The sequence below is a fragment of the Somniosus microcephalus genome, chromosome 4 (genome assembly GCF_052327205.1).
Source record: "Somniosus microcephalus isolate GS21.2 chromosome 4, FLI_Smic_1.0, whole genome shotgun sequence".
Taxonomy (NCBI): domain Eukaryota; kingdom Metazoa; phylum Chordata; class Chondrichthyes; order Squaliformes; family Somniosidae; genus Somniosus; species Somniosus microcephalus.
Window position 1 is genome coordinate 232,961,743 of NC_140990.1, and position 27,794 is coordinate 232,989,536.

General features: G+C 46.1%; 1 protein-coding gene and 1 long non-coding RNA gene across 4 annotated transcripts in view; one reads left to right on the plus strand and one right to left on the minus strand.

The window, feature by feature from the left end:
• Positions 1 to 27,794, minus strand: part of fam171b (family with sequence similarity 171 member B) — a 70,817-nt gene that overhangs the window by 30,955 nt on the left and 12,068 nt on the right. The window contains exons 2-6 of the mRNA XM_085985920.1: positions 13,828 to 14,058; positions 12,561 to 12,653; positions 7,257 to 7,415; positions 5,713 to 5,883; positions 2,982 to 3,098 (exon numbers count right to left, since the gene is read on the minus strand). Of these exons, the coding sequence (XP_085842046.1) occupies positions 2,982 to 3,098; positions 5,713 to 5,883; positions 7,257 to 7,415; positions 12,561 to 12,653; positions 13,828 to 14,058 (771 nt within the window). The remainder of the gene's footprint in view (positions 1 to 2,981; positions 3,099 to 5,712; positions 5,884 to 7,256; positions 7,416 to 12,560; positions 12,654 to 13,827; positions 14,059 to 27,794) is intronic.
• On the plus strand, positions 1,693 to 27,189 carry LOC147120267 (uncharacterized). Of its 3 annotated transcripts, none has more exons than XR_015078151.1 (3): positions 1,693 to 1,948; positions 21,092 to 21,175; positions 21,507 to 27,189. It is a non-coding gene; the product is annotated as an uncharacterized LOC147120267 (long non-coding RNA). The 3 variants fall into 3 exon arrangements; XR_015078149.1 differs by lacking the exon at positions 1,693 to 1,948 and adding an exon at positions 14,055 to 14,513; XR_015078150.1 differs by lacking the exon at positions 1,693 to 1,948 and adding an exon at positions 14,055 to 14,513 and having other exon boundaries at positions 21,513 to 27,189.

The following is a 27,794-nucleotide window of genomic DNA, read 5'->3' on the forward strand; positions in this document are numbered from 1 at the left end:
CAGTGGAAATAACTTTTCCCTATTTAACTCATCAAAATTCTTCATAATTTTGAATACCTCAATCTGGTTTCCTCTTAACCTTCATTGCTGCATTGAAAAGAGCCCCGGTTTTTCTGGTCTCTTCTCAGAACTAAAGCCACTCATCCCTTGTTATTTCAGCAGTTCTTGTATATATGAAAAAATTATAGTAATTGCTTAGCAATACATTACAGAAACTAGTAAATTTTCGCACATTCCATGCACGTCCTAAATTTTCATCACTCCACCACTGGTGGCTGTGCCTTCAACTGGCTAGGCCCCAAGCTCTGGAATTCACTCCTTAAACCTCTCTGTGTCTCTTACCTCTCCCTTCTCCTTTAAGACGCTCCTTAAAAACTACTTAACTGACCAAGCTTTTGGTTACCTGTCCTAATATCTCCTTATGTAGCTCAAATTTTGTTTGATAACGTTCCTGTGAAGCGCCTTTGGGACGTTTTACTAGATTAAAGGCACTATGTAAATGCAAGTTGTTGTTGCTAAAGTGAAATATGCTCAAACAACGAGGCTCGACTTTTACGACAGGTTATGTTTTAATTAAAACAGAAAATGCTGGAGATACTCAGCAGGTCAGGCAGCATCTGTGACCTGCTGAGTATCTCCAGCATTTTCTGTTTTTATTTCAGATTTCCAGCATCTGCAGTATTTTCTTTTTGTATTTATGTTTTAATTAGTTATGCACCAGTTAATTTCCTGTGACTTGGCTAACGAACAAAACAAAATCATCACTCTTCCTGCAACTGTCTCTCTGCTTCCTTCCTGCTCTCTAATTCTTTCTGCGTCTCTCAGTTAAGGCGGTTAAGAAGGCAAATGGTATGTTAGCCTTCGTAGCGAGAGGGTTTGAGTACAGGAACAAGGATGTCTTGCTGCAGTTGTACAGGGCCTTGGTGAGACCACATCTTGAGTATTGTGTGCAGTTTTGGTCGCCTTATCTGAGGAAGGATGTTCTTGCCATGGAAGGAATTCAGCGAAGATTCACCAGGCTGATACCTGGGATGGCAGGAATGACATACGAGGAGAGATTGGGTCGATTGGGCTTATACTCGCTGGAGTTTAGAAGAATGAGAGGGAATCTCACTGAAACTTATAAAATTCTGACAGGACTGGACAGACTAGATGCAGGAAGGATGTTCCCGATGGCAGGGGAGTCCAGAACCAGGGGTCACAGTCTAAGGATAAGGGGTAAGCCATTTAGGACAGAAATGAGGAGGAATTTCTTCACCCAGAGAGTGGTGAGCCTGTGGAATTCTCTACCACAGAAGGCAGTAGAGGCCAATTCATTAAATATATTCAAGAAGGAGTTGGATATATTTCTTACGGCTAAAAGGATCAAGGGGTATGGGGAGAAAGCAGGGACAGGGTACTGAATTTGGATGATCAGCCATGATCGCATTGAATGGCGGAGCAGTCTCGAGGGGCCGAATGACCTACTCCTGCTCCTATCTTCTATGTTTCTATTGGTCATTTGGTTTGTGTCGTACTCTTTTCTCTCGCTGGACAGCTCTCACACGCTTCTCACAACAGGAGAAGTTGCTTTTTATGCTTTCCCAACAAGTTACGTTGCCCCTATTTATAAACATAACTCATAAAACCCACTACAGGGTGACCCACAGCTGCACTTATTATTCAAAATAGATGCCACTGCTGATGGTAGAGCATCAACGTAGGCAGGGGATTTGTGATCTCTGTTGTGCAGTCTCAGAGAGGTACTGTGGGAAGGCGAGACAGAAGCAAAGAAAGGATAAATAAAGTGTGCAAGACACCCAGGATCACTCTTGTGCAGCTGCTATTGCTGATTATATGCCGAGATTGACAGATCTGGAAGATGGTTCCTTGCCAGCTCTGACAGATTGGGAACCGAGTGTGGCACACAGAGCTGGGTTGGGATCAAACTCAAAAACAATAAAAGGAGGTGAGAAAATAAGTATTTTATCTATCTCTACGCAAGTATGTGTATGTGGGTTCATTACATATTTTGAATTTGATCCAAGATCATTTTATTTTTTCACTCATATGGATAATAATCAAAACCCATTTTAAACATTCTTGTTGATTATCTAAATTAATTGAAAAGTTGTAAACTGGAACAAATTGTTCCTCAAGATATAATTATTATATATCAATAAGCTGAGCGATGGCAATATATACAAATACAGGACAGTAATAAAAGCTGTTGACCTTGTCTGTCAATGCCTGTGTCTCCTTCAGAATGAAAAAGAACAAATGTATTGGCTGAGTTTCATTAAACATAATTTTGAAGGCATGCGGGTGAAATTTATTCTCACTAAATGTACGTGAATGTTTTTTTCTGTAGTATTATCAAATGAAACTTGGTGATTTGTTTTATTTATTATAAGGACCAGGCTGTAATTATTACTGATCTCAATTATCTTGTAACTTTGTTTGAGGCTTAATGAAGCTACCTCACCAGTTAATGCAGAAAACTGACACAGGAATTTTGTCCCTCTGCAAGCATCCAGGACCTCAGTGGTAGTTGCTTAGATCTCGTCATTGGTAATAATAGAAGATAAATAGCTCAAAATCATAACTATGTCATTAAATTAATTATTTGGAGAACAAACTTGAGAAAAATGCTATAACAAATTGTAGTCGCTATTTTAGTTTCAGCCAACACTTAAGTGTTTCTTGCGGTTAATCCTTTGAAGAGTCAGTTTTCAGGGACATTAGGTAATGATAGTCAGGTTCATCTCTGATGTCTTATGTCGTCAAAAAGCTTGCTGTATTCATTGTCTAGGCTTACATAGGAATAATATCCTTTATTCATTCATTTACAGAATCCAATGGATTACCTGATCTATAGTTCAGTGCATTCCCTATAATTTTTATCTCCCTATAAGTTTACAAAACTAAAACTGCATCATGGTACTAATAGGACGAATAAAATAGGTAATTGGAAAGAGTAAATATATAACATGCACATTTACCTGTGGTTAAAGGTAATGGTGCAGCTATCCAGTGACCCAAATGAGGGGCTATGTATGTCCAAACAAGACGGTCACCCTCCTTTCGAACTGTTCCAAGTCCTCGGTTTACCCAAGCACCTTTGATGAAAGAAGAACATTTGTGAGCCAGGCATTCATCTTAGGCACATTAGATTTACAATGCAACAACAAAAGAAACAACATTTAAAGCCCACTTTTCATGACCAGGTTATATGTATTAAAATGCTCCTTTTATGGTAAGCATTTCTATTTTCTACCCATTTCCCAAGTCCAGATATTGTTGCACAAAAACCCAGCTTGAGAGGGGGGACAGGCAACTTACTCCCAGCCCTGTGACAATGCCACAAGAAAATGTGTAAAAATAGCCGAGGGTGACTCTCCGTCCCCACAGGGAAATGCCTGGGGCCATGTCCCAATCATTACACTAAGAGTGGGACCTTACCACGTGGAGAATCGTAGGTACAAACCATCGACTACTATTCTTTGATGCAATGCAATGAAGCACAAACATTAGGCACTAGCCATTTTTAAGAAAACAATTGAAACTAGTGCCGGTTTCCTATTAAACCCATGGCTGCAGTTCTGCTTTTCAATTTAGAATGGAGGATCTAGTTGTCAGTTAGCATAAAAAAATCTTTGAAATAGAACAAATAATAAACTGCTTACTGTCAAATTCAGAGTCAGATCCTCTTGATTTTGATGTAATGTACTACATTTAACATCATAACATTTCTTCAGCTTGTCTGAACCAGCCTATTCCTCAGATTCCATTGTATTCAAAAGAGCCCAATAATTTTTAACTTTTCATTGTTTCAATGCAATTGCTCATTTGGCAGCTTCAAACCAAAAATCTCAAAATTTAGTGTTTCACAGTTAGATAGTGTAATCTAAGGGCCAAAAGGCTGATATCTTGTGTCAAAGGACTGTTATGAGGAAAGGTTAGAAAAGCTTGGACTCTTCAGCCTTGAAAGTCACTAAGTGGAAGTGGAAAGAAAAAGGTTAACCTTGAGCACTATTCCAAGTTAAAACCACAACTGCAGGACAAAAAGGAGAAGGCAAGTTCAGAACTAAGGTCAGGAAGCAGTCCTTCAGAAAAAGAGTGATCAATAGTTGGAATGGTTCTCTGGGTAGGGTAGTGGAGGAAAAACATCGAGAGTCATTCAAGAGGCAGTCAGATACTGCACTGGGCTTGGTGTGGAGGGAAGGCCAATGGGCAGGGGGTTAACCTTGAGCATTATTCCAAGTTAAAACCACAACTGTAGGACAAACACGAGAATGCAAGTTTCTATGGAAGAATGAGCTAAAAGGCCAAATGGCTCATCTCATCTGTACTTAGGTTTTAGTTTAAATGTACATAATTTACTAATAGTATCTGCCCCACAAGCAGGGGCTTTATAAATATTGTGCTATCACAGTTTGTAGTTTTTCTCTCTCTTGTTGAGTGAAATCTCCTGCACTTTAACCAGGCCATTTCATTAACAGAAGGTGGTGTCAACAACAACAACTTGCATTTATATAGCACCTTTAACATAGCAAAACGTCCCAAGGCGCTTCACAGCAGTATTATAAGACAAAAATTTGACACCAAGCCACATAAGGAGAAATTAGGGCAGATGACCAAAAGCCTGGTCAGAGGTAGGTTTTAAGGAGCGTCTTAAAGGAGGAAAGAGAGGTAGAGAGGTTTTGGCAGGGAATTCCAGAGCGTAGGACCTAGGCAACCTAAGGCACGGCCACCGATGGTTGAGCGATTATAATCAGGGATGCTCAAGAGGCCAGAATTTATGGAGCGGGGGAGGGGGGGGGGGGGGCGGGGGTTGTGAAGCTGGAGGAGATTACAGAGATAGGGAGGGACGAGGCCATGGAGGGATCTGAAAACAAGGATGAGAATTTTGAAATCAAGGCGTTGCCTAACCGGGAGCCAATGTAGGTCAGCGAGCACAGGGGTGATGGGTGAAGGGGACTTGGTGCGAGTTAGGACACGGGCAGCCACGTTTTGAAGGACCTCAAGTTTACATAGGGTGGAATGTGGGAGGCCAGCCAGGAGTGCATTGGAACCGTGAAGTCTAGAGGTAACAAAGGCATGGATGAGGGTTTCAGCAGCAGCTGGGCTGAGGCGGGGCAGAGATGGACGATGTTATGGAGGTGGAAATAGACGGTCCTAGTTATGCCGCGGATATGTGGTCAGAAGCTCATTTCCGGGTCAAATATGGCACCAAAATTGCAAACGGTCTGGTTCAGCCTCAGACAGATGTTAGGGAGAGGGATGGAATCGGTGGCTAGGGAATGGAGTTTGTGGTGGGGACTGAAAATAATGGCTTCAGTCTTTCCAGTATTTAACTGGAGAAAATTTCCGCTCATCCAGTACTGGATATCGAACAAGCAGCCTGACAATTTAGAGACTGGAGGGGTCGAGAGAAGTGGTGGTGAGGTAGAGCTGGGTGTCATCAGTCTAAATGTGGAAACTGATGCTGTGTTGTCGGATGATGTCGCCAAGGGGAAGCAGGTAGATGAGAAATAGGAGGGGGCCAAGGATAGATCCTTAGGGGTCACCAGAGGTAACAATGCAGGAGTGGGAAAAGAAGCCATTGCAGGTCATTTTCTCTCAATCTTCACATCTAGATTGCTGCAGCTCTGAGTATGAGCAAGGTATTTCCCATCAGATTTTATAGTTGATCCACATTAATCAGGATTATGATGAGATTTGCTCACATACCAATTTTCAGGTCAAATGTCCAAGCTGGAAGAGCATCTGCATGTGTCACTAGATCTGTTGACCCAAGAGGTAATGTAATATGGATGGATCCTGCTACCCTCACATTTTCTTCAGCAGAAAACAACTGAACACTAATGGCAGCCAAAGGTGTCAGTTCAATGCTCTTCAGCCCTGTAACAGAAATAATTTTCTATTAAAGAACTTCATAAAAAAGCAAACAAATCCACATCAACACGAAATTGTGCTTTTGTATGCAGTTAATTACAGAATTATTGAATCAAACAAAAAGGAAGACGCACCTAATGGCCTTTTCCTGTTCCTAAAACCTCTTGTTGCAGGGGGGGATTCAACTTTGGCGGTGGTGCAAAACAGGTGGTAGCGGATCGGCCTCCTGTTATACACCCTGTCCGACTGTCCTTTCCAGTGAAGTCGGGTGTGTATAATGTGAGGTAAATCGGGCGGGGTGTATAATAGGTGGCCGATCCACTAGGGCAGGATTTGTGGCTGGACAAAGTTGAATTTTACACCATTATGTTCTGAAACAATTTATTTCAGTTCCAATTAATTACCTCTAATAGATCTACAAAGTATTACAAAGTATTTACAGCACAGAAACAGGTCATTTGGCCCAACAGGTCGATGCCGGTGTTTATGCTCCACACGAGCTTCCTCCCACCCCTCTTCATTTAAACCCATCAGCCTATCTTTCTATTCCTTTCTCCCTCACATGCTTATCTAGCTTCCCCTTAAATGCATCTATACTATTCGCCATCGCGCTATTTGAAGAGCAGTGGAGTTTGTTCTGATGTCCTGGCCAAGATACATCCCTCAATGAATAAAGTCGATTACTTGGCCATTTGTCTTTATTGACTTTACTGTGTGCAAATTGGTTGCTTCATTTCCCTACATTACAACATTGGCTACACTTCAAAATTAACTAATTGGCTGTGAAGTGCTTTGGGATGTCCTGGGGTTGTGAAAGATGCTATATAAATGCAAATTCTTTCTTCACAACGTGGTGTTACCTCAGAGTGACAGGATGAGGTTTATAACTGCAATTTCCCCATCTATCACCAAAAAGCAGCTCAGGGTGGCAAATATATGGTAGTAGTCAGAGCAATTTCCCACATAGTTAGCTCCTTTCTTCAATCATGTCGCTCTGCCAAATGGCCCAGTGGAAACTCGGCACTTCTCCACAGGAAGAAAAAAGACAAACTATAGGAACAATAGGTCTTTTAAATGGTTCCATTTTAACAGAGTCCTTTAACTTCCTGCATGGAAGCTGTGATAATCCTGCCTCCCAATAACACTTGCTTGACTTCTTTTGCTACAGTGCAAGAAAAGGAGAAGGATTAGCACTGAATTTCAGCTCAGTCAATAAACCACAACCAGGCAGGCTGTGAAGAGACCTAGATACAAATACAGGAGCAGGTTTACCAAGGGCCACAAGTGGTCTGAGCTGTAATAGGAGTACCACTGCTATACTGAAACCCAGAATGACAAGATAAGCGTGCGATGATTGCAAGATGTGATTAAGTCTTTACTTGATTTGTTCATTAAGGTTCCCATTGTATAGATAAAGTTGTCTGTTCCCCAGGGAGGCTGTGGAGCTGTGAGATAGGCTGTTAGATTAGAAACATAGGTGTTCTTCGGTAGTCTCAGTAATCCCTTTGGAAACTGGACGCTGGGATATCTTCGGTCATCTAAAAAACACAAGAACCTTCATTACAATGGAAGGAAAAGAGCAGCCTGAATTGCTGTGTGTTGTAGAATTAGATCATATTGATCTATTTGGCAGTAAGATTGGCTGACTAGTAGCTTCAAGTTTATAGAGAATGGTATTTAATATTAACATACATATTACATCCTGTTCTGAATAAAACTAGAAAATACATGGAAAATTTGAAATTAAATCGCGCCATTTAAAGGCATAGTCCCTGTATATCGTGAACCCACTGTTCATGCACATTTTCACAATGACCCCTGCAGGAGTCTCCACTCTAATACACAGTAAGACTGAAAAGTAGCTCACAACTTGAGATATATTACTTGAGTTATATGTCTGATTTAAGGCACTGAAGCACAGGGAATGATGTACTGTATACGGTAATGTGGTCTTGGATAAATGAAGGCTTTCCTTTAAACTATGACTGAATAGTTTATTTGCTCTCTGGTCTTACATAACAGAAGATTAAAAAAAAGACCATGAGAAAAATTCATTCCGCTCATCAGCCGGTTTCCTCCACAGACCGTGTACAATTTGGCCCATCATGGACACTAATCAATCACTCAATACCCTGAGAGAAATGACTTACCATAGGCAAACAGCCAGGAAGGTGAAACTCTTGTGAAATGTTATCCTGGCCTCCAAAGATACCAAGTGAAATCTCAGGACATCACTCCATCCTTAAAGTCTACACTTTTTGACTCAACATTTGCCTGTTGCATTCTTCCTATTTGACTTCAACATTTTAATATTGGTGACTAAACTGGGAAAGTGTTCTACTTGTCAACACTCAATTTGATAGCACTAAATTTACAAAAAACATTTAGAAAAAATAAAACTAAAGTGGTCTTCAAACACTATGAAATAATAAAAGGTCTGTATTATGTGCCTATTGATAGATTATTTCAGTTTGACAGATTGGGGAGGAGCAGGGAACATGAATTTAAATTACACAAAAGTAGAAATAGGCCAGATGTTAGGCGGTTCTTCTTTTCCCAGAGAGCAGTGAGCCTCTGGAATACATTGCCGGCTGGTGTGGTGGATGCCGACTCTCTGCACACCTTCAAGAGGGAGCTGGACCGGTTCTTGGCTGAGGCAGAGATCGCAACATGTAGAAGGTAAGTGGATTAACAGACAGCATTTGCACGGTCAATGTGATCTCCTGATCTAGTTTCTGACCTGAGGGGGTCGGAGGGGAATTTTCCAGACTTTTTCCCCCCCGATTGTTTTTTTTTGCCTCTCCCAGGAGATTACATGGCGGGGGGAGGGGGGACAGGGTTAGGGTTATCTCGCTGCAGCAGGAATTGTGATTTTTTTGAATTCCAGGAGCCATGAGTGTGGGGCTTGATCGACCAGCTGGTCTTTTCTTGCCCATCATTTTCATACTATCATTAAATAGCTGAAATTGCCATTTCAAAAGTCAAATTAAGCCAGACAAGGAGAGTGGCACAGCAACACGTTTATTTACTAAGTTAGCAGCATTTGGTGCTATCTGCCAACCATATCATTCAACTGCTTCATTTCTCAATGCAAGTATCAGCCTTGTAACAACACCATCTGTTAAAGCACAGGCTTTGCTGCTTTCACCAATTTCAAATTCCCACTGCTCATGTCCCAATTACACCTCCAGCTCACACCAAGCACTGCAAATGTTTCTGAAATGTGTGTACACTTCACAACATGCCCTCAGGGTTAATATGTTTCTCCCCCCACTCCCTTCTTTGAGCCGAAGTTATTGTTTTCAATGCTCTAATGTGCATTTCTGTTGAGGGAGGGCGAAGGCTTAGGACACAAATTCCGCTTTGTAAAACGGCATTACTCTGTCTGAGTCACACATGCTGCAATTTAATAATACCCTTTCAAATAAACAACATTTTATTGATATACAAAAGCAAAATACTGCGGATGCTGGAAATCTGAAATAAAAACAGAAAATGCTGCAAATACTCAGCAGGTCAGGCAGCATCACCCTCCTCGACACCCTGGTCCACTCCTCAATCACCCCCAACACCCCCTCCCCTTTCCACGGCACCTTCCCGTGCAAGTGCAAGTGCAAGAGATGCAACACCTGCCCTTTTACCTCCTCCCTTCCTACTGTCCAGGGCCCCAAACACTCCTTCCGGGTAAAACAGCGATTTACTTATACTTCTTGAAATTTAGTAAACTGTATTCGCTGCTCACGATGCGGTCTCCTCTACACTGGAGAGACCAAACACAGATTGGGTGACCACTTTGCAGAACACCTCCGTTCTGTCCGTAAGAGTGACCCCGAGTTTCTGGTTGCCTGTCATTTTAATTCTCCGTTCCACTCTCACTCTGACCTCTCTGTCCTCGGCCTTTTACACTGTTCCAACAAAGCTCGAGGAACAGCACCTCTTTTTTTTATTTGTTTATGGGATGTGGGCGTCGCTGGCAAGGCCAGCATTTATTACCCATCCCTAGTTGCCCCTGAGAAGGTGGTGGTGAACTGTCTTTTTGAACCGCTGCAGTCTGTGTGGTGATGGTACTCCCACAGTGCTGTTAGGTAGGGAGCTCCAGGATTTTGACCCAGTGACGATGAAGGATCGGCGATATACTTCTAAGTCAGGATGGTGTGTGACTTGGAGGGGAACTTGGAGGTGGTGGTGTTCCCATGCGTCTGCTGCCCTTGTCCTTCTAGGTGGAAGAGGTCGCGGGTTTGGGAGGTGCTGCCGAAGAAGCCTTGGCGAGTTGCTGCAGTGCATCTTGTAGATGGTACACACTGCAGCCACGGTACGCCGGTGGTGGAGGGAGTGAATGTTTAAGGTGGTGGATGGGATGCCAATCAAGCGGGCTGCTTTGTCTTGGATGGTGTCGAGCTTCTTGAGTGTTGTTGGAACTGCACTCATCCAGGCAAGTGGAGAGTATTCCATCACACTCCTGACTTGTGCCTTGTAGATGGTGGAAAGGCTTTGGGGAGTCAGGAGGTAAGACACTCACCGCAGAATACCTAGCCTCTTACCTGCTCTTGTTGCCACAGTATTTATGTGGCTGGTCCAGTTAAGTTTCTGGTTAATGGCGACCCCCAGGATATTGATGGTGGGGCGATGATAATGCCATTGAATGCCAAGGGGCGGTGGTTAGGTGCTCACTTGTTGTTGATAGTCATTGCCTGGCACTAGTGTAGCATGAATGTTACCTGCCACTTATCAGCCCAAGCCTGAATGTCATCCAGGTCTTGCTGCATGCGGGCATGGACTACTTCATTATCTGAGGAACTGTGAATGGCACTGAACTTCTTCTTAGGCAGTCCCTCGGAACCGAGGATGACTTGCTTCCACATTAAAAATAAGTTCGCAGGTGGCTGATGAGTCCAATGCGGGACCTACAGTCTCTGTCACAGGTGGGGCAGACGGTGGTTGAAGGGGCGGGTGGGTGGGGTGCTTGGGTTGACGTGCGCTCCTTGCGCTGCCTGTGCTTGGCTTCCGCTTGCTCCCGGTGAAGAGGCTCGAGGTGTTCGGCGCCTTCCCGGATGCTTCTCCTCCACTTTGTGCAGTCTTGGGCCAGGGATTCCCAGGTGTCGGTGGGGATGTTACACTTTTTCAAGGAGGCTTTGAGGGTGACACTGTGCAGTCATCAGAGAACATCCCCATTTCTGACCTTATGATGGAGGGAAGGTCATTGATGAAGCAGCTGAAGATGGTCATTGATGAAGCAGCCTAGGACACTGCCCTGAGGAACTCCTGCAGTGATGCTCTGGGGCTGTGATGATTGACCTCCAACCACCACAACCATCTTCCTTTGTGCTCGGTATGACTCCAGCCATCTTTTGATTAGGCACTTTACAGCCTTCTGGACTGAACATCAAGTTCAACAATTTCAGACCATAACCTCTGCCCCTATTTTTTCAGATGGCAGCCGTTGATGATTCTGCCATTCCCATTTACACCTCTTCTAGACTCATCTTTTGTTTCTTTACTTGTCCCATTACCATCTCCTTTTGCTTTGTACAATCATACCGTTTGTCATTTAATCACTCCTGCCTTCCACTCTAGCACTGACCTTCCCTTTTGTTCTTTCCTCCCCTTGCCCCTTTCCCTGCCTCCACACTTGCTTAAAATCTGTTAAATCGCCAGCTTTTTCCAGATCTGACGAAAGGACCTGAAACATTAACTCTGTTTTTCGCTCCACAGATGCTGCCTGACCTGCTGAGTATTTCCAGCAATTTCGGTTTTTATTTTATTGTGATAGTTCATGTAAAAAAATGCTGATATTAGTATGGAAATGCAGATTTAAACAAGGACATTTTCAGTAAAAAAAAACTCCTTCCCCACATCTCGCAGCACCAAAACAAAGGGTTAAACCATCTGTCCTGTTTGATATATCATCATTCTCTGTGTTTACCGCCCCCTGTGGATACTCATGGCACAGCGGCGTTCCCAGCCGAGGGAGACTTTTCCTGGCTTTGGCACACAAGAGATTGCTATCAAAGTCCGGCTCAAATCCCAATTCCCAGGTTTCCCTATGGAGCTACTGCCCGGCACATCTGTAACAGATGCTACTTGAATCGGGCTCTGTTGCAATGAAGCTTGTGGTGTTTCAGGATTTCAGACAATGCTGACACTGGGGACTTTGGTGTACTGTATGTTATCTACCACTATACTATGACACTACTGAGTTGAACTTAGCTCTCAAGGGGTTCAATTAACAGAACTGCTCGCCTGGCAGGCATATATTAAATTTCCAGATTGGGCATCTGAACCAGAGACAATGAAAGATATTCCAGTGACTATTCACACTCATCATTGCCAAGTTAGGCTGATGGATTCCACTCTTGGAGAGGGAGGCCGTCAGGCAGCAAAGAGCTGCAAGAAGGTTGAATAAACAGGGAGAAGATATTCTGCTCTGGGCTGTAAGACAGAATGCAGAGGAGTTATTCTGTTTAAGTTAGGTAAATGAACTACTGAAGTGGGATAGTGTAGCATTTCCATTATTTTTGTTTCATTATGTTAGTTTAAATCGGTAAATCTTATTCTAAGTGAATCTGATCAGAACTGTTGCTCCCCCAAACATTCTCCATCATCATAATTTTGTTAACTACAGTAAAAGGTTATAAAGTAAACAATGAGAAAAAACAACAAATGCAATTACTTACTCTACCTACCAATTTTTCCTCCTGTAATTAAAATCGTGTCTTCAAATAGCCAGAGATTTGCTCGGCTTAGTGGAAGCATTGAAAGGGTTACAGTCGCAAAAACTGAAAAGTAGAAATAAATAGATAAATCTCTACAGCAAGAATCTAGTAGTATAACACCTGATTTAAATATTACTTAAACTAAGTCAAAAATCTTGATGTTCTTTCGAGAATCTTTTAACCAAGTCGACGATTAAACATTAGTCCAAAGATGTGCGGGTTAGGATGATTGGCTATGATAAATTGACCCTTAGTGTTAGGGGGATTAAATACGTGGGGTTACAGGGATAGGGTGGGATATGTGTTGGTGTAAGGGTTACGGGGATCGGGTGGGATGTGTGTCGGTGCAGGCTCGATGGGCCGAAATGGCCTCTATCTGCACTGTGGGGTTTCTGTGATTATCTGATTGAAGACCCTCTACAGAACCTCTCTTCACTGCCTCAATGTGGAAACAGCCAATCAAAATATGGAACTGAAGTCCTAAAGCCAAACCCCAAGCTCTAAACAATTTGTAGGGATTCCAGGAACAGGTTGCAACAACCCAGGTTAAAAGCGTAAAAGAAAGTATTTCCAGGTCGTTCCAATGAGCAATCTGATGCACACTGTTGGGATCTCACAACTGCCAGGGTGTAAAACAATGCACATCAGAATTTCAACTGGGGTGAAATTTCCTTGATGGTTCCATCATTAGTGATACTGAAGCACGTTTTCTCTCCCAGCATGCACATTTAGATAGATTAATATCTTAAAAGCACAAGTTGATCTCTAACACTATTACCATATGAACTTCGGCAACTGAGTCACTGCTAAAACTACTATGGCCAGATGGTCCCCATGAAACTCGACAGTTTAGTATATTGCTTTTCTTCTCACACACCAAGATAAAAGAGCTCCAAGTCTCAGGCACAGCTAACTGAAGTCAATTTAAAAATCAGATTATTCTGTCTATCTAAAGTGACTTCAAAAATATAGGAATTTTCCTTTTGAGGCATGACAGTCACACCAATTACCTGATCACAGGCCTAACCCTGGAATGTCTTGAGTACAGCCTGCCACAGAGAGGGATTAGAATGAAAGGCTCATACACTGTTGGCAGCCAACTAAAGAACACCTACAGAGGCCGAGGATGCAGTTGCTTGCTCACCCGCTCAGTCTGGCAAGAGTTTGGATGGAGTAGAACCTAAGAAGAGGGGAGAACAATTAAAATTGGAGAAAGAATCATAAAGCAACCGTTTACCTGGCACTCTGCGGGTTTTCCAAGGCAAGGATGCTAGCAGGTAGCCTCCTTTACGTGCTGTGACGGTCAGAGTAAGGCCCAGCTTGTAAGGTACTTTGAAAACAACTCCTCCACCATCCATAAGGGCCGAGTTAGTCTTTGTGTAGTTAACAAAGACATCAACGATGGCCTGATCTAGATAATGACGAGTGACCACATCATTTATCTGCACCTTCAAAGTAAATAACGACCCTGAAACAATAGAAGATTAATGCTCAACAGTTTTGCTAAGTGTTGTTAAAAATAGATCACACTTCAGATTTCCTTTTGAAGAAGTGGTTGATCTGTATGCCACCTCCAGCATGCAGACCAGTATTATTTTATAGATGTTGGATGTCTTCTGCTTCTGTGTAAATAAATGCAACAATTTACCCTGAAAACTATAGATGTTTGGGACCAGGATAACTCCTTAAAAGTGCACCTTTTAAATTTGACTATGGCACATTTTGGTATAAATCAGATTTTCCACTATTTTCTAACAGTCCTTTTGGAGAAGGGGAGGGAGAGCTTGTTGTTCACAAGCTGGAGGCAACAATGAATATTCCATTGGACAAACTCAAATACCTAGTGGGCCAACACAGCTATTGAGGAAGAAGACTGCTTACAGTAACTCACTGAGAACCAAGCATCCATTGGTTCTACACCAGGTAGCTTGCGATATAAAGCATTCATTTATTGGCAAAATATTTTGTTGTATACCTGGTTAATACTGTGTGATACATTAAGGTGCATTCTACCAAGTGACACAGAGGGGGGAATTCAATGTGGACTTCTAACATGTTTCGAAGATGAAAACCAGGCAGCATTTTCCACCATTTTATCTGCTACTATTACGAGACAATAAACTCTTACACCAAAGGAGTTAAGAATCCATATCAGCAGCAATTTCTATCTACTCTATTCCAATTCACTGCTTTAAGTATCAAATACCGTACACGATAACTGATCGACACAAACGATTTTTATCCTCCACTGGACAAAGGCAGTAAAAAAGGGAAATAGATTGAAATACATGGCTAAAAGCTCGTCAAACAATTTACAACATCTATTTCTACATACGGAGAGAAATTTCTACCATACGGGACTGTTCAGATGATAGCAAACAATTGCTAATAAAGTGAAAAAGTTTCAAAAGTCTCACATAAACCTGAGGACTGGACAAACAGAAACAGCTAAATGTACATAAATGGTCTGCAACACATAGCTAGGAAAAATAAACTGTTTACAAGAAAGAAAGAGAACCATGCAAGACATAGGTTTACCAAAGCAAAAAATATTAATGCAGGCAGAAGAAAGGGAAGCCCAAACATTGCAGCTTTGCAATGAGATCTGGCACCTCACACATTAATGATCATACTGAAACGGTGCATTATTTTATCAAGCCATATCAAATCACTCCATAAATAACAGTCTTAGATATTATCAAGAGACAGTATGGGGTAAACTTTACAAGTTAGTGTTCCTGGCTCAGAGTCTCATTGGTTATTAATTTTAATGACGAGAAAATCAATTGGGTGCACTGACTTCCATGACCAAATGTGCATTCTGCCCTTCCGTTAAGCAAGGCTCTGAACTGGGATCACTAACTTGTAAAATGTGCCCCTATGTAACATAAACTTTAATAACGTATATGTAATAATAAATATGCAAGCCCTTCAGATCATACAAAAACGTTCTTAGTCCACAATCATTTGCTTTATCATAAATTCAACACTCGGATTTGATGTTCAAACATATTGCAAGTGTAAGATTTTTTGTTTATTTGTTCATGGGATGTGGGCGTCACTGGCAAGGCCAGCATTTATTGCCCATCCCTAATTGCCCTTGAGAAGGTGGTGGCGAGCCGCCACCTTGAACCGCTGCAGTCTGTGTGGTGAAGGTACTCCCACAGTGCTGTTAGGGAGGGAGTCGGTGAAAGTCATGTACATTTGCTCAATGCACTTACAATGCAATGCTGAGAGGGGAAATTGCTGGGTGGCACTTTAAAAAGCCGGGCTTGTGGCCATGACCAGTGAACTGGCTGCAAGTTCTTTGAAGCACTTACTAAAATAGTAAAAGTACTGTAAATGCTTTAAAGAACTTAAAACTGGCTCCCTAGTCACACGTGGTGATATGCCAATGTGGTAAACCACTGTATTGTATATTGCCACCTCTGGGTGGCGCTGTGTATGGAGGCATGCCTCAGCTGACTCCACCCACCACTGTGTGGGTTTCGTTCAGCCTTATTCATCTCTTCTTTCGACTCATCATCTCTTCTTCGACTCATCACCTTTTATGAAGTAATTGATAAGCGTATCAATTTTATTAGCTAAAAGTTAAATGGCGACACCTGAGGAGCAACAACAGCAACGGATACAGCAGACATTGCTGAGAGCCCTCAGACCACCACGCCTGGACCTCGACCCTCAAGATGTGGGTGCATCAGCCAAGTTTGAACACTGGCTGAGCTGCTTTGAATCCTTCCTCGCAATCTCACAGGTTACAGAGGAGGATCACAAACTGAAAATTTTGACCGCCCAGGTGAGCCATCAAGTATATATGCTAATCCGGGACTCTAATACGTACGTGGCGGCCCTCGAGCTACTAAAAGGGCAATATACGCGCCCAGTGAACACAATTTACGCCCGACACCTCTTGGGATCCCGCAGGCAGCAACCGGGAGAATCGGTAGGGGCATTTGCACGGGCGCTACTGGCACTCTGCAGAGACTGCGATTGTAAAGCGGTAACGGCTGTGGAGCACGCGCAGGGACTCGCCTGTGATGCCTTCGTCAGGGGCCTCCAGTCAGACCACACCCGGCAGAGACTGCTAGAAAGCAAGGAACCCGACCTGAAGACGGCCATTGCCCTTGCGCTCTCGTTAGAGGAGGCCCACCGAAACCTCGAGGCATACCCCCGTAACGGCGCCGAGACATGGCAATCGAAACCGTGGGACACGGGACCGCCGCCCCCGGCACCAACCGCTGCAGCGACCCAACCGAGACAGCAGCCTCCGGTAAGAACTGCTTCGATGCCCAGTAACCAGGCCCAAAAATGCTATTTCTGTGGCCAGTTAAAACATCCCAGAGCGCACTGCCCAGCTAAGACAGCTACCTGCTCGGGCTGCGGGAAGAAAGGCCATTACGCTAACGCCTGCAAGGGGAAGCCAGCCAGCAGCGCAGCGTGCGGGCCGTGGGAGCAGCCATCTTATCCGCCATTTTGTGTACCCCCGGCCGCATGGCATCCGCCGCCATCGTATCCAACGCACTCAACCGCCATTTCGTCACCGGAACCGACCACCGTCTCGGCGGATGACTATAGTGACTCACTAAGCCACATACTGGCCTCCGTGACGCTGGATCAAGGCCACCCTCACCATCTATCCAGCTCCATGATGGATATCGCGGTAAACGGCCGCGCCACCAGTTGCCTGATCGACAGCGGGAGCACAGAGAGTTTCGTCCACCCCGACACGGTACGTAGCCACTCCCTCACGATTCTGCCAACGCACCATCGCATTTCTATGGCGTCCAAGTCCCAGTCAATGGACATCAGCGGCTACTGTGTGGTGACCCTGTCAGTAGGGGGCACTGAATATCAAAAATTTAAACTGCTAGTCCTGCCCCGTCTTTGCGCTGCCGTCCTGCTAGGGTTGGATTTTCAGTGCCACCTTAAGAGTGTCACACTAGCATACGGTGGACCCCTCCCCCCACTCACAGTCTGCAACCAACAACTTTTAAATCGCCCGCTGCAAACCACCTGCAGCCTTTCCACATTAAAAGTCCCCCCCCCTCCCCTGTTCGCTAACCTCACCCGCGACTGTAAACCCATCGCTACCAAAAGCAGGCGGTACAGTGCCGGGGACAGAGCTTTTATCAGCTCTGAGGTGGAGCGGCTCTTGAAGGAGGGCATTATCGAAGGTAGCACTAGCCCCTGGCGAGCCCAGGTTGTAGTCGTTAAAACCACTGCAAAACGCCGCATGGTAATCGACTACAGCCAAACCATAAACCGGTACACCCAGCTGGACGCGTACCCCCTCCCTCGCATATCTGATATGGTCAATCAGATTGCGCAATACAAAGTATTCTCCACCATCGACCTTAAGTCAGCGTACCACCAGCTGCCCATCCGCCATGAGGACCGCCAGTATACTGCCTTCGAGGCAAACGGCCGCCTCTACCACTTCCTTAGGGTCCCCTTCGGCGTCACCAACGGGGTTTCGGTCTTCCAAAGGGAGATGGACCGAATGGTTGACCAGAACGCGCTGCGGGCAACCTTCCCCTATTTGGATAACGTCACCATCTGCGGCCACGACCAGCAGGACCACGACGTTAATCTAGCAAATTTCCTCCGTACGGCCCAACGGCTGAACCTAACGTACAATAAGGAAAAATGTATGTTTCACACCAAGCGCCTGGCCATCCTCGGCTGCGTGGTGGAGAACGGAGTCATCGGGCCCGACCCCGACAGAATGCGCCCCCTAATGGAGCTACCCCTTCCCCACTGCCAAAAAGCACTGAAGAGATGCCTGGGGTTTTTCTCCTACTACGCCCAGTGGGTGCCCCTCTATGCAGACAAAGCCAGGCCCCTCATCAAAGCCACCTCCTTCCCCCTGACACCAGAGGCGTGTGCAGCCTTCACTCTTATCAAGAACGATATCGCGAAGGCCGCAATGCACGCGGTGGATGAGTCCATCCCCTTCCAAGTGGAGAGCGATGCCTCCGACTTCGCCCTAGCCGCGACCCTTAACCAGGCGGGCAGACCCGTGGCCTTTTTCTCAAGGACCCTCCAGGGCCCCGAGACGAGACACTCCTCCGTCGAAAAGGAGGCCCAGGCTATTGTAGAAGCGGTGCGTCACTGGAGGCATTACCTGGCCGGGAAACGATTTACCCTGCTCACTGACCAGCGTTCAGTAGCTTTTATGTTTAATAATAAGCAGAGGGGTAAAATCAAGAACGACAAGATCTTGAGGTGGAGAATCGAACTCTCCACCTACAATTATGATATCTTGTATCGGCCAGGGAAACTCAATGAGCCCCCAGATGCCCTATCACGTGGTACATGCGCCAACGCGCAGAGTGATAGGCTGCAGTCCCTCCACAATGACCTCTGCCACCCGGGGGTCACCAGGTTTTTCCATTTTATCAAATCCCGTAACCTGCCCTACTCCATCGAGGAGGTCAGGACCATGACCAAGAGCTGCCAAATCTGCGCCGAGTGCAAACCGCACTTCTATAGGCCGGACAGAGCAAGCCTGATCAAGGCCACCCGCCCCTTCGAACGCCTGAGCGTCGATTTTAAAGGGCCCCTCCCCTCCGCTGACCGCAATGTGTACTTCCTCAACATAGTTGATGAGTACTCCCGTTTCCCCTTTGCCATCCCTTGCCCAGACATGACCAGTACCACGGTCATCAAGTGTCTGAATGACATCTTCGCTCTGTTCGGGTTCCCCAGCTATATACATAGCGACAGGGGCTCATCGTTCATGAGCGACGAACTTCGGCAGTACCTGCTAACAAGAGGTATCGCCACGAGCAGGACCACCAGTTACAACCCCCGGGGGAACGGCCAGGTGGAAAGGGAGAACGCGACGGTTTGGAAGGCAGTCCTCTTAGCACTAAAATCTAAGGGCCTTCCGACCTCCCGCTGGCAGGAGGTCCTCCCTGCAGCGCTTCACTCCATTCGGTCACTGCTTTGTACTGCCACTAATGCGACCCCTCATGAGAAAATGTTCGTTTTCCCCCGGAAGTCTACATCGGGAACCTCGCTACCGGCATGGTTGACTTCTCCTGGGCCCGTCCTACTGCGGAGGCACGTGAGGACGCATAAAACGGACCCCCTGGTCGAGCGGGTGCACCTCCTACACGCCAACCCCCAGTATGCCTGGGTGACATACCCAGACGGGCGGGAGGACACGGTCTCCATACGAGATCTCGCACCCTCGGGTACCCCTGAATTACCACCGTTATCCCCCTTACCACCGTTATCCCCCTTACCACTGTTATCCCCCACCACCCCTCCCAACCCAACCCCTGCAGACGGCATGCCAAAGCCCCAGGAATCTTCGCCAACCACCCAGACACCAGACCCGACGTCGGATGCTGCAACACCACCGCCGCCACCACGACGATCAGGACGTCAGACAAGGCCTCCTGATAGACTTAACTTGTAGTACCCTTCACCCCGCCGGACTTCACATTAAACAAGGGGTGAATGTGGTAAACCACTGTATTGTATATTGCCACCTCTGGGTGGCGCTGTGTATGGAGGCATGCCTCAGCTGACTCCACCCACCACTGTGTGGGTTTCGTTCAGCCTTATTCATCTCTTCTTTCGACTCATCATCTCTTCTTCGACTCATCACCTTTTATGAAGTAATTGATAAGCGTATCAGCCAATAGGCGTATTCTCGGGCGCAGGTCAGCAGTGAGGTATGGGGGGGGGCTGCTGGGGGTGGCAAGGAAGAGTGGGGGTTGCTTGGGCAGTAATGGCAGTAAGAGGAAGGCACATGCACTCCAATGGACAGAAGTGGGAGCAGGAGGAAGGGGTGAAGGAGAATGAAAGCTATTAAGCCTTTGTGCATTATCCCACAGAAATTTTACAAAATGGTTTCCCCAGCTGTAAGCTAGGTAAACCATAGTCATTGAAGTGCATGCTGTGGTTACACTGTAATTGTGATAGTGGGGAGAGGAATCGGGAAGAAAGACCACCTCTGGACTCAAGAAAAGGTGGCAGGAGGGAGCATGAGGCAACGGGTGAACAATTGCAACCTACACAGTAGCTACCGATCTTAGACTGGTAGCTGCAATGACAGTTCCCGAACACCGATTCTTCTGCCCAGGAGAGCGCTCCTCTCCCACAAGTTACATTTTAAACATTTAAACACCACAGGCAGCAGAGTCTGCACTGTCTAATTAATTGAATGTTTGAAATGGCTGAGACTTCCAAGGAACCCCCGGGCACTTTATAAGCCAAACTGGGTATTGCACTGGAATTACACTCTTTGTGATGTGAAGCAGCAGCAATAATAGACTGTCTCCTCTAGGGAGTCTCTCATCTCTTTTCTCTGGAGTCAGTTCCGGCCCTGACTGCAGATTTACATTGAAATTTTAACAGTTCACACCAACACAAAACTTGTAGTGTAAATACACTTACAGGCAGATTTTATTTGTGTTAAAAAATTTCCAGCTAAGATTTCCTTATTCTATGTATTTATTTTCTTCTTCATGACTGCGTTTCTTTCACAGAACCACATCAACTTGAGACAACTGGCTATATGCCTATTGAAGGTTTTCTGGAATCATCTGTCCCATGTGACTCTCCTTTACACTGTGAGTCCTACCTCATCTACATATTTATATAACACTGCATTCAGACAATACCATTTCACAAATGCAAATCATTGGTTATACCCACAAATTTTCACAAGTACATTTTTGCAAAGATGTTCATTCCTAGTAAAGGATGGATATAATCTACATCTTTAAATATTAGAACAAAGCAAAATGTAAAAGGATCACAGTTTTCCTTTCTATTTTACACAATGTGTGTTTTTTTAATCCTGGACTGATTAGGTCTAGATTCTGTCATAAAAGGTCATAGTCATAGTGTGGATATTGCTGGATTCTTCCCCTAATAATTGGTGTTTTTTTACTTCACAAGAAACAGTTCCTGTCCAAGGAAACCCAGGAAGGAAAATCAGAATCCTGTTTCTCGTTCAGAATTGGGCAGAAATTTGACAAGAGAATTTATTGAGACCTAGAAAATATCAGTCAAGATTTACTGTGCAACTTCACTTCAAACCAGTACTGACCCTGTGACCACTTTGCTGAAAACCTTGTGAAATCAACATTATTAAAACAGATTATCTGGTCATTATCACATTGCTGTTTGTGGGAGCTTGCTGTGCGCAAATTGGCTGCCGCGTTTCCTACATTACAACAGTGCACTTTTAAAAAGTATTTCATTTCTGTAAAGCGCTTTGGACATCCGGTGGTCGTGAAAGGCGCTATATAAATGCAAGCCTCTCTTTTTGTTTTCTCCATTTTGTTTGTAAGTGTGACCCTGACCTCCCTGTGCCGTGCCACTCTAACTCCTCCTCACATTCCCTCCATGACCTCTCCGTCTTTGGCTTCCTGCACTGTTCTAACCAGGCTCAGTTCAAGCTTCAGGAGCAACATCTCACCCTTTTTCTTGGCACTCTGGTCTGTACACTGACTTTAGTAACTTCAGATATATCCATTAGTTTCCTTCCTGTAGTTGTGCTGATAACGTCGGTGTGCCGGAGAGGGGAGGTGGGCTGATATTTCAGGTTTAGACACTTCGTCACAACACAGCTCCTGGGAGGGGGGGTTGTCCTTTGGGGTTTTTTTGAGACAGGTGGACCTATAGTGTATTCCCAGCAATTTTCTATTTTCATCGCCAAGTACCTGCGCTTTTTCTTCATTCTATCTCCTCCCCCTCCCCCAATTCTCTTTATGTGGCCCCTCCCCTGTCTTTTCACTACCGTGGCTATTTGGGAAACATAGAAACATAGAAGATAGGAGCAGGAGTAGGCCATTCAGCCCCTTGAGCCTGCTCCGCCATTCAATGAGATCATGGCTGATCGTCCAAATTCAGTACCCTGTTCCTGCCTTCTCTCCATATCCCTTGATCCCTTTAGCCTTAAGAAATATATCCAACTCCTTCTTGAATATATTTAATGAATTGGCCTCCACTGCCTTCTGTGGTAGAGAATTCCACAGGTTCACCACTCTCTGGGTGAAGAAATTCCTCCTCATCTCTGTCCTAAATGGCTTACCCTTTATCCTTAGACTGTGACCCCTGGTTCTGGACTCTCCGACCATCGGGAACATCCTTCCAGCATCTAGTCTGTCTAGTCCTGTTAGAATTTTATAAGTTTCGATGAGATCCCCTCTCATTCTTCTAAACTCCAGTGAGTACAAGCCCAATCAACCCAATCTCTCCTCATAGGTATTTTAATATTTTTCAATTGCCTCTAATTTTTTAGTATCAGCTAACAGTTACCAGTTGCAGGTTATTCAACCTATTAACGTTCCTGTCTATACAGGAAACTCTGTGCTATCCGGCACCGACGGGACCGAGCTGCTGCCGTTCCCTCAAAACTGCCGGACAAACCAGCGTTAATGTTGAAGCATTTCAGCTCCGTATCGGGCAACACTGTTGCTTAGCAACAGCTTCTAAACAGTCGGCCGTACCTTGGAAGCGTCTCTGTCGCTTAGCAACAGCTTCAGAGAGACTTTGCAGAACCTGACTGTTGGAAAAAAAAGCCACGAGAAGAAAAAAAACCTAACAAAATGGCTCCTGATTTTTGTTGGAGGCTCGAGCTTGCCGGACATTTAGCCTCCGGATAACACAAAGTTTCCTGTACTATTGTTTCTCTCACCCTGCCCTTCCTTCCCCCCAAAACATACCCTGACCTTCTCCAGGATCTGACAGGTTGCTGTGTTTCTGAGACACAAACTATTAAGGCCATTCAACTTCCAGTCTGTGATTGGAGCATCTCCTTCGGTTCTTTTCTCTCTGCACCGTACAAAGGGGCTTGCTCATCTTTCAGTTTTCAATGTTGAGGGTTACACGCGAGGCATTAGCCACTCTTTTGTCTTTACAAATGCTGACTATGCTGTTGTGCATTTCCTTCATTTTAAGTTTCTGCTTCAAGACCCACGTTGGATAAACACAACACCCAAAGTGTACAAGGGCAATCAATAATATCTGCATACCAAATAAAGGCAGAAAGATTACAGGGAAATTGCAGAAACAGTTTTTTCTCAAACAACAGATTTTTGTTTTAGAGTACAATCAGAGACTGATACATGTTCAAAACTATTTAAGCAAATTAAAACAAATCACATGTTGTGATTACTGCATTCGTTGGCTGTGGAACACTGGCTGTGTGTGATGGCAGTATGATCATATAACAGATCAGGGTATGTTTTTGGGGGGGAAGGAAGGGCAGTGAGCATTTCACCAGTGGTACACAAGCAGCGTATGTGCTGGCAACAAAACACTAGGGGGGAGAAATTCAGTTGTGAGCGCCACCCGTTAGCACCTTAAGAGGGCGATAAGTGGGGCACTAACCAACTAGCGCCCAGGCGTGGCGAGACCTACGCCTCTCGCGAAATTGAGCGGAGGCGCTAAACCATACCGCCCGCTCTCTGCGCCCGCAGATCTTGACGTCATTCCAGAGTGCAACGCCCTTGGGGCACCCCGGACCAGAAATTCAGTGGCACCCCCCTCCTTTCCGCCTGTCGCTACCAACGACAGGTTGACTGGAACGCTTCCCAGTCGCTGTGGGGCTGGGGGGGGCGCTATTTAAAGGGGGCTCTTCCTGTCTTCTGTGTGTTAGCCATTTTTGGACCACTCGTTCTGAGAGAGAGAGAGAGAGAGAGATTTGCAGAGAGACAAAGGGAGAGAGACTTCTGCATTGAGTCAACGCTGTCTGAGGTAGTTTTGGCTTCTGCCCATAACTTTGTAGTTGCTTTGCTTTTTCACCGGCATAACTTTGATTGCCCACATATTATGGGGGCTGCAATGGATGGGAACGTCGTGCTTCTCCATCACATTGAGAGGGCACAGAGACGCAGAGAGAGAGTGGCAATCATGGCCAGATGGAGGAGGGCCAATAAGCGTCGGTACAGGAGACCTTACCGTCCCATGCTTTTTCGACAACAGTTCTCCTACATTAATATGTCTGAGGAGCAGTGTTTGCGAAGGCTGCGATTCAGCAAGGAGGTGGTCACTGAGCTCTGCCACCTCCTCCGGCCAGATCTGCAACCTCAACTGAGGAGCAGGACGTCTCTGTCGGTGGCAGTGAAGGTAACAGTGGCTCTCAACTTTTATGCCACCGGCTCCTTTCAATCTGCTACTGGGGACATTGCCAATATCTCCCAGTTTGTGGTGCATTGCTGCATCCGTCAAGTCACAAATGCCCTCTTTAAAAGGAGACGAGAGTACATCTCTTTCCCCATGACCCCGGACAAGCAGCAAGAGCGCGCAGCGGGCTTTGCAAGAATAGCAGGCTTCCCCATGGTTCAGGGCGCCATTGACTGTACCCATGTGGCTTTGCGAGCGCCGCAAGAGAATGCCGAGGATTTCCGCAACCGAAAGGGCTTCCATTCCTTGAACGTCCAGTTGGTCTGTGACCACAGACAGCTGATACTCGCTGTCAATGCCCACTTTCCAGGCAGCAGCCACGATGCCTTCATCCTGCGCCAGACTTCTGTGGCAGACCTTTTCAAGGCCCGCTTAACTCAGGAGGCTGGCTTCTCGGGAACAAGGGCTATCCTCTGTGCACTTGGCTGATGACCCCTCTCCGTTCCCCCAGTACCCCTGCAGAAGAACGATACGACGAGAGCCATCAAGCTACCAGGAACATCGTTGAGCACACAATCGGCGTGCTCAAGCAATGGTTCCGCTATCTGGACCACTCTGGAGGAGCCCTGCAGTACTCGCCTGAGCGAGTCTCCCACTTTGTTGTTGTGTGCTGCATGCTGCATAACCTGGCAATCCTCAGGACCCAGCCAATGCCACCGGGCCTTGGAGCACCAGCAGAGGAGGAGGAGGGGGAGGAGGAGCAGCAGCACCAAGACGGGAGGGAGGCACAAAGTGCAAGGGCTGTTCATCAAAGGCTTATAGCAGGTCGCTTCTAGGCCCCCTCTGAGGGAATGGCTTCTGCCATTCAAAGAACCTGAATGGAACCATGCCGCAACCCCTAAGCCGGTCAAGGCAACAATGAGTGCAAAGAACAAACATGCACATTTTGAATAAAGACACTTCTTTATTTACAAAACTGTGTACCTTCCCGCATGACAAAGTAATAGAAAGAAACACACAAAGAAACAGTCAATCACATAACTGGCTCTCACAACCTGAAGTCAATGTCCAAAACAGTAACAAAAATATGACCACGATCCTCGGCCTTCAATAAAACAATGAACAACATTTTGCCATACCTTCTACTTTTTGCCCTTCGAGGGTGATCTGCTTCCCTTGTGAAATTGCCCCCTTCCCACCCTGCAGCTCTGCCGCATTGGGACCCCAGTGGCTGCAGCAAGGCTGGGGGAAGGCTGCTGAGTGTCAGAAACTGAGACTGCAGATGCCCTTGAGGGACGGCCTGGACCAGTTCTGGGCCTGGAGGGCCCGGCTGCTGACTGCTCCAACTCTGCATGGGCGGCAACTGCAGTGGAGAAGTCACAGTGCTGGCAGCAGGAATGCTGTCATCCTGAGAGAGGATAGCAACTCCCCGCTCGACCAACACACTGGCAATCCCACGGGGTAGCACTTCAGCATGCGGAGCAATCTGCGGGAGCACAGATTGCTGGCCTGCTGCGCGCGGGAAGGGCCCCGGGGAAACCTGCCCGATCCAGCGAGGGTGACATCAGTTAGTGCTCGGGTGGCCTCAATCTGCGTCTGCATGAGACCAGCCACTGACTGCATTGCAGCACTTAGCATTTGCGTGGCAGATGCCTGTGCTGCACCGAAGTCCTGGACACTCCTTGCCAGTGACTCAATGGATTCGCGCATCCTTGCCACTGCAGCCATGGGCTCAGTGTGCCTTTGCTCCGCCTGGGCGCTCATTTCAGCAAGGAGCCGCACCTCTTCTGCACTCACTGTAACAGGACTCGAGGCCATACTCTCCCTCCGGGGAGAAGGCCCCCGAGCTTCCCTACCTCACTCACGTTGCTGCAGCCCACTGGGTCCTGGAGCTTCACCCTCATCAGACCATTCCCCCCCGCTCCCCTCCAGGGAAGGCGTGTCCCCAGTATGGTCATGGGCTGCCTCGGTTGAGGGTGGTGCTGATGGTCCGGCTTCCTCTTCCTCCTCGCCTTCAGATTCACTCCCAGTGGTAGCTTGAGGGCCCGTCTCCTCACCTGGTGAATCAGCATCTGAAAGCAGGGAGGTACAAGAGTGGCTTTAGCGTGAGGACAGGGTGGCAGCAAGGGAGGCATGAGTGCAGCGATGCACTGATTTGGATTGAGAGTGTCAAAGGATGCTGTTGTGAGGAACAAGTGGAAGGAGAGCGGTCAAAAAAGTGATGACCTTACCACTGCTGGCCAGAACGGGGTCGGCATCTCCAGTGGCGACGGGGCCAAGCATCCGGCTTGCCACAATCCGGTGGACTCGCTGCTCCAGATTGGTCAGGACTTGAAGGTGAGGCCGGCCTCCCCCGGTCCATTGCTGCTGTCTCCTATTATGCGCCAGCTTGTCCTGCAAGAAAAAGGACGGGGTCTGAGTAAAGATGCAGCCATGATCTTGGCTGAAATGCCACCCATGGTCCTGTAAATAAACAACTTGTTAATAGTTCGTCGAAGTCAAACGCTCGGGCGGGGGCGGGGGCGGGGGCGGGCCAGCTAGCTTGCAGCTGCCACAGAGAGGTCTGCTGTTGAACCTGGGTGGAATATTGTTCAGTTCTGAGAGCCTGATGTGATCCCTAGACCAGCTGAGAAAGATCCAGTGGTAAAGTAACCCTGGCTTATTGTTTTGGAGAAAATTGATTTAAGGACTGTCTTCCTAACCACCTGGGGTGGGTGATGGTTTTGTTCTTCATTTTTCTTTTTGAACGTCATGTTTTTGGATTTTGCCAGATGTGAACCTTTTTCCCTGTTGTCTAAAAATAAAACACAACTAACTGCTGTATTTCATTTACCAATCTTGTGACTGTGCTTGTGTCCTCCACCCCTCCCCCTGCATCAACACACCCTTCGGTCTAGGTGGTGGTTGATTACAGTATCTGTTCTGGACCGATGGACATTCTGAACATTTTATGTGTAGATAACACAATAACCGCCACCAGAGGGTGCTAACAGTTTGTATGCTGGAAAGGTCATCTGACTTTTCCTCCTGTGTGAGGTCATTTGACCTTACCTTTCTTCCTGTTGACCCCAGGAAGCAGTTTTACCAGGAAGAACCTAACTTAAGTAATGGAGA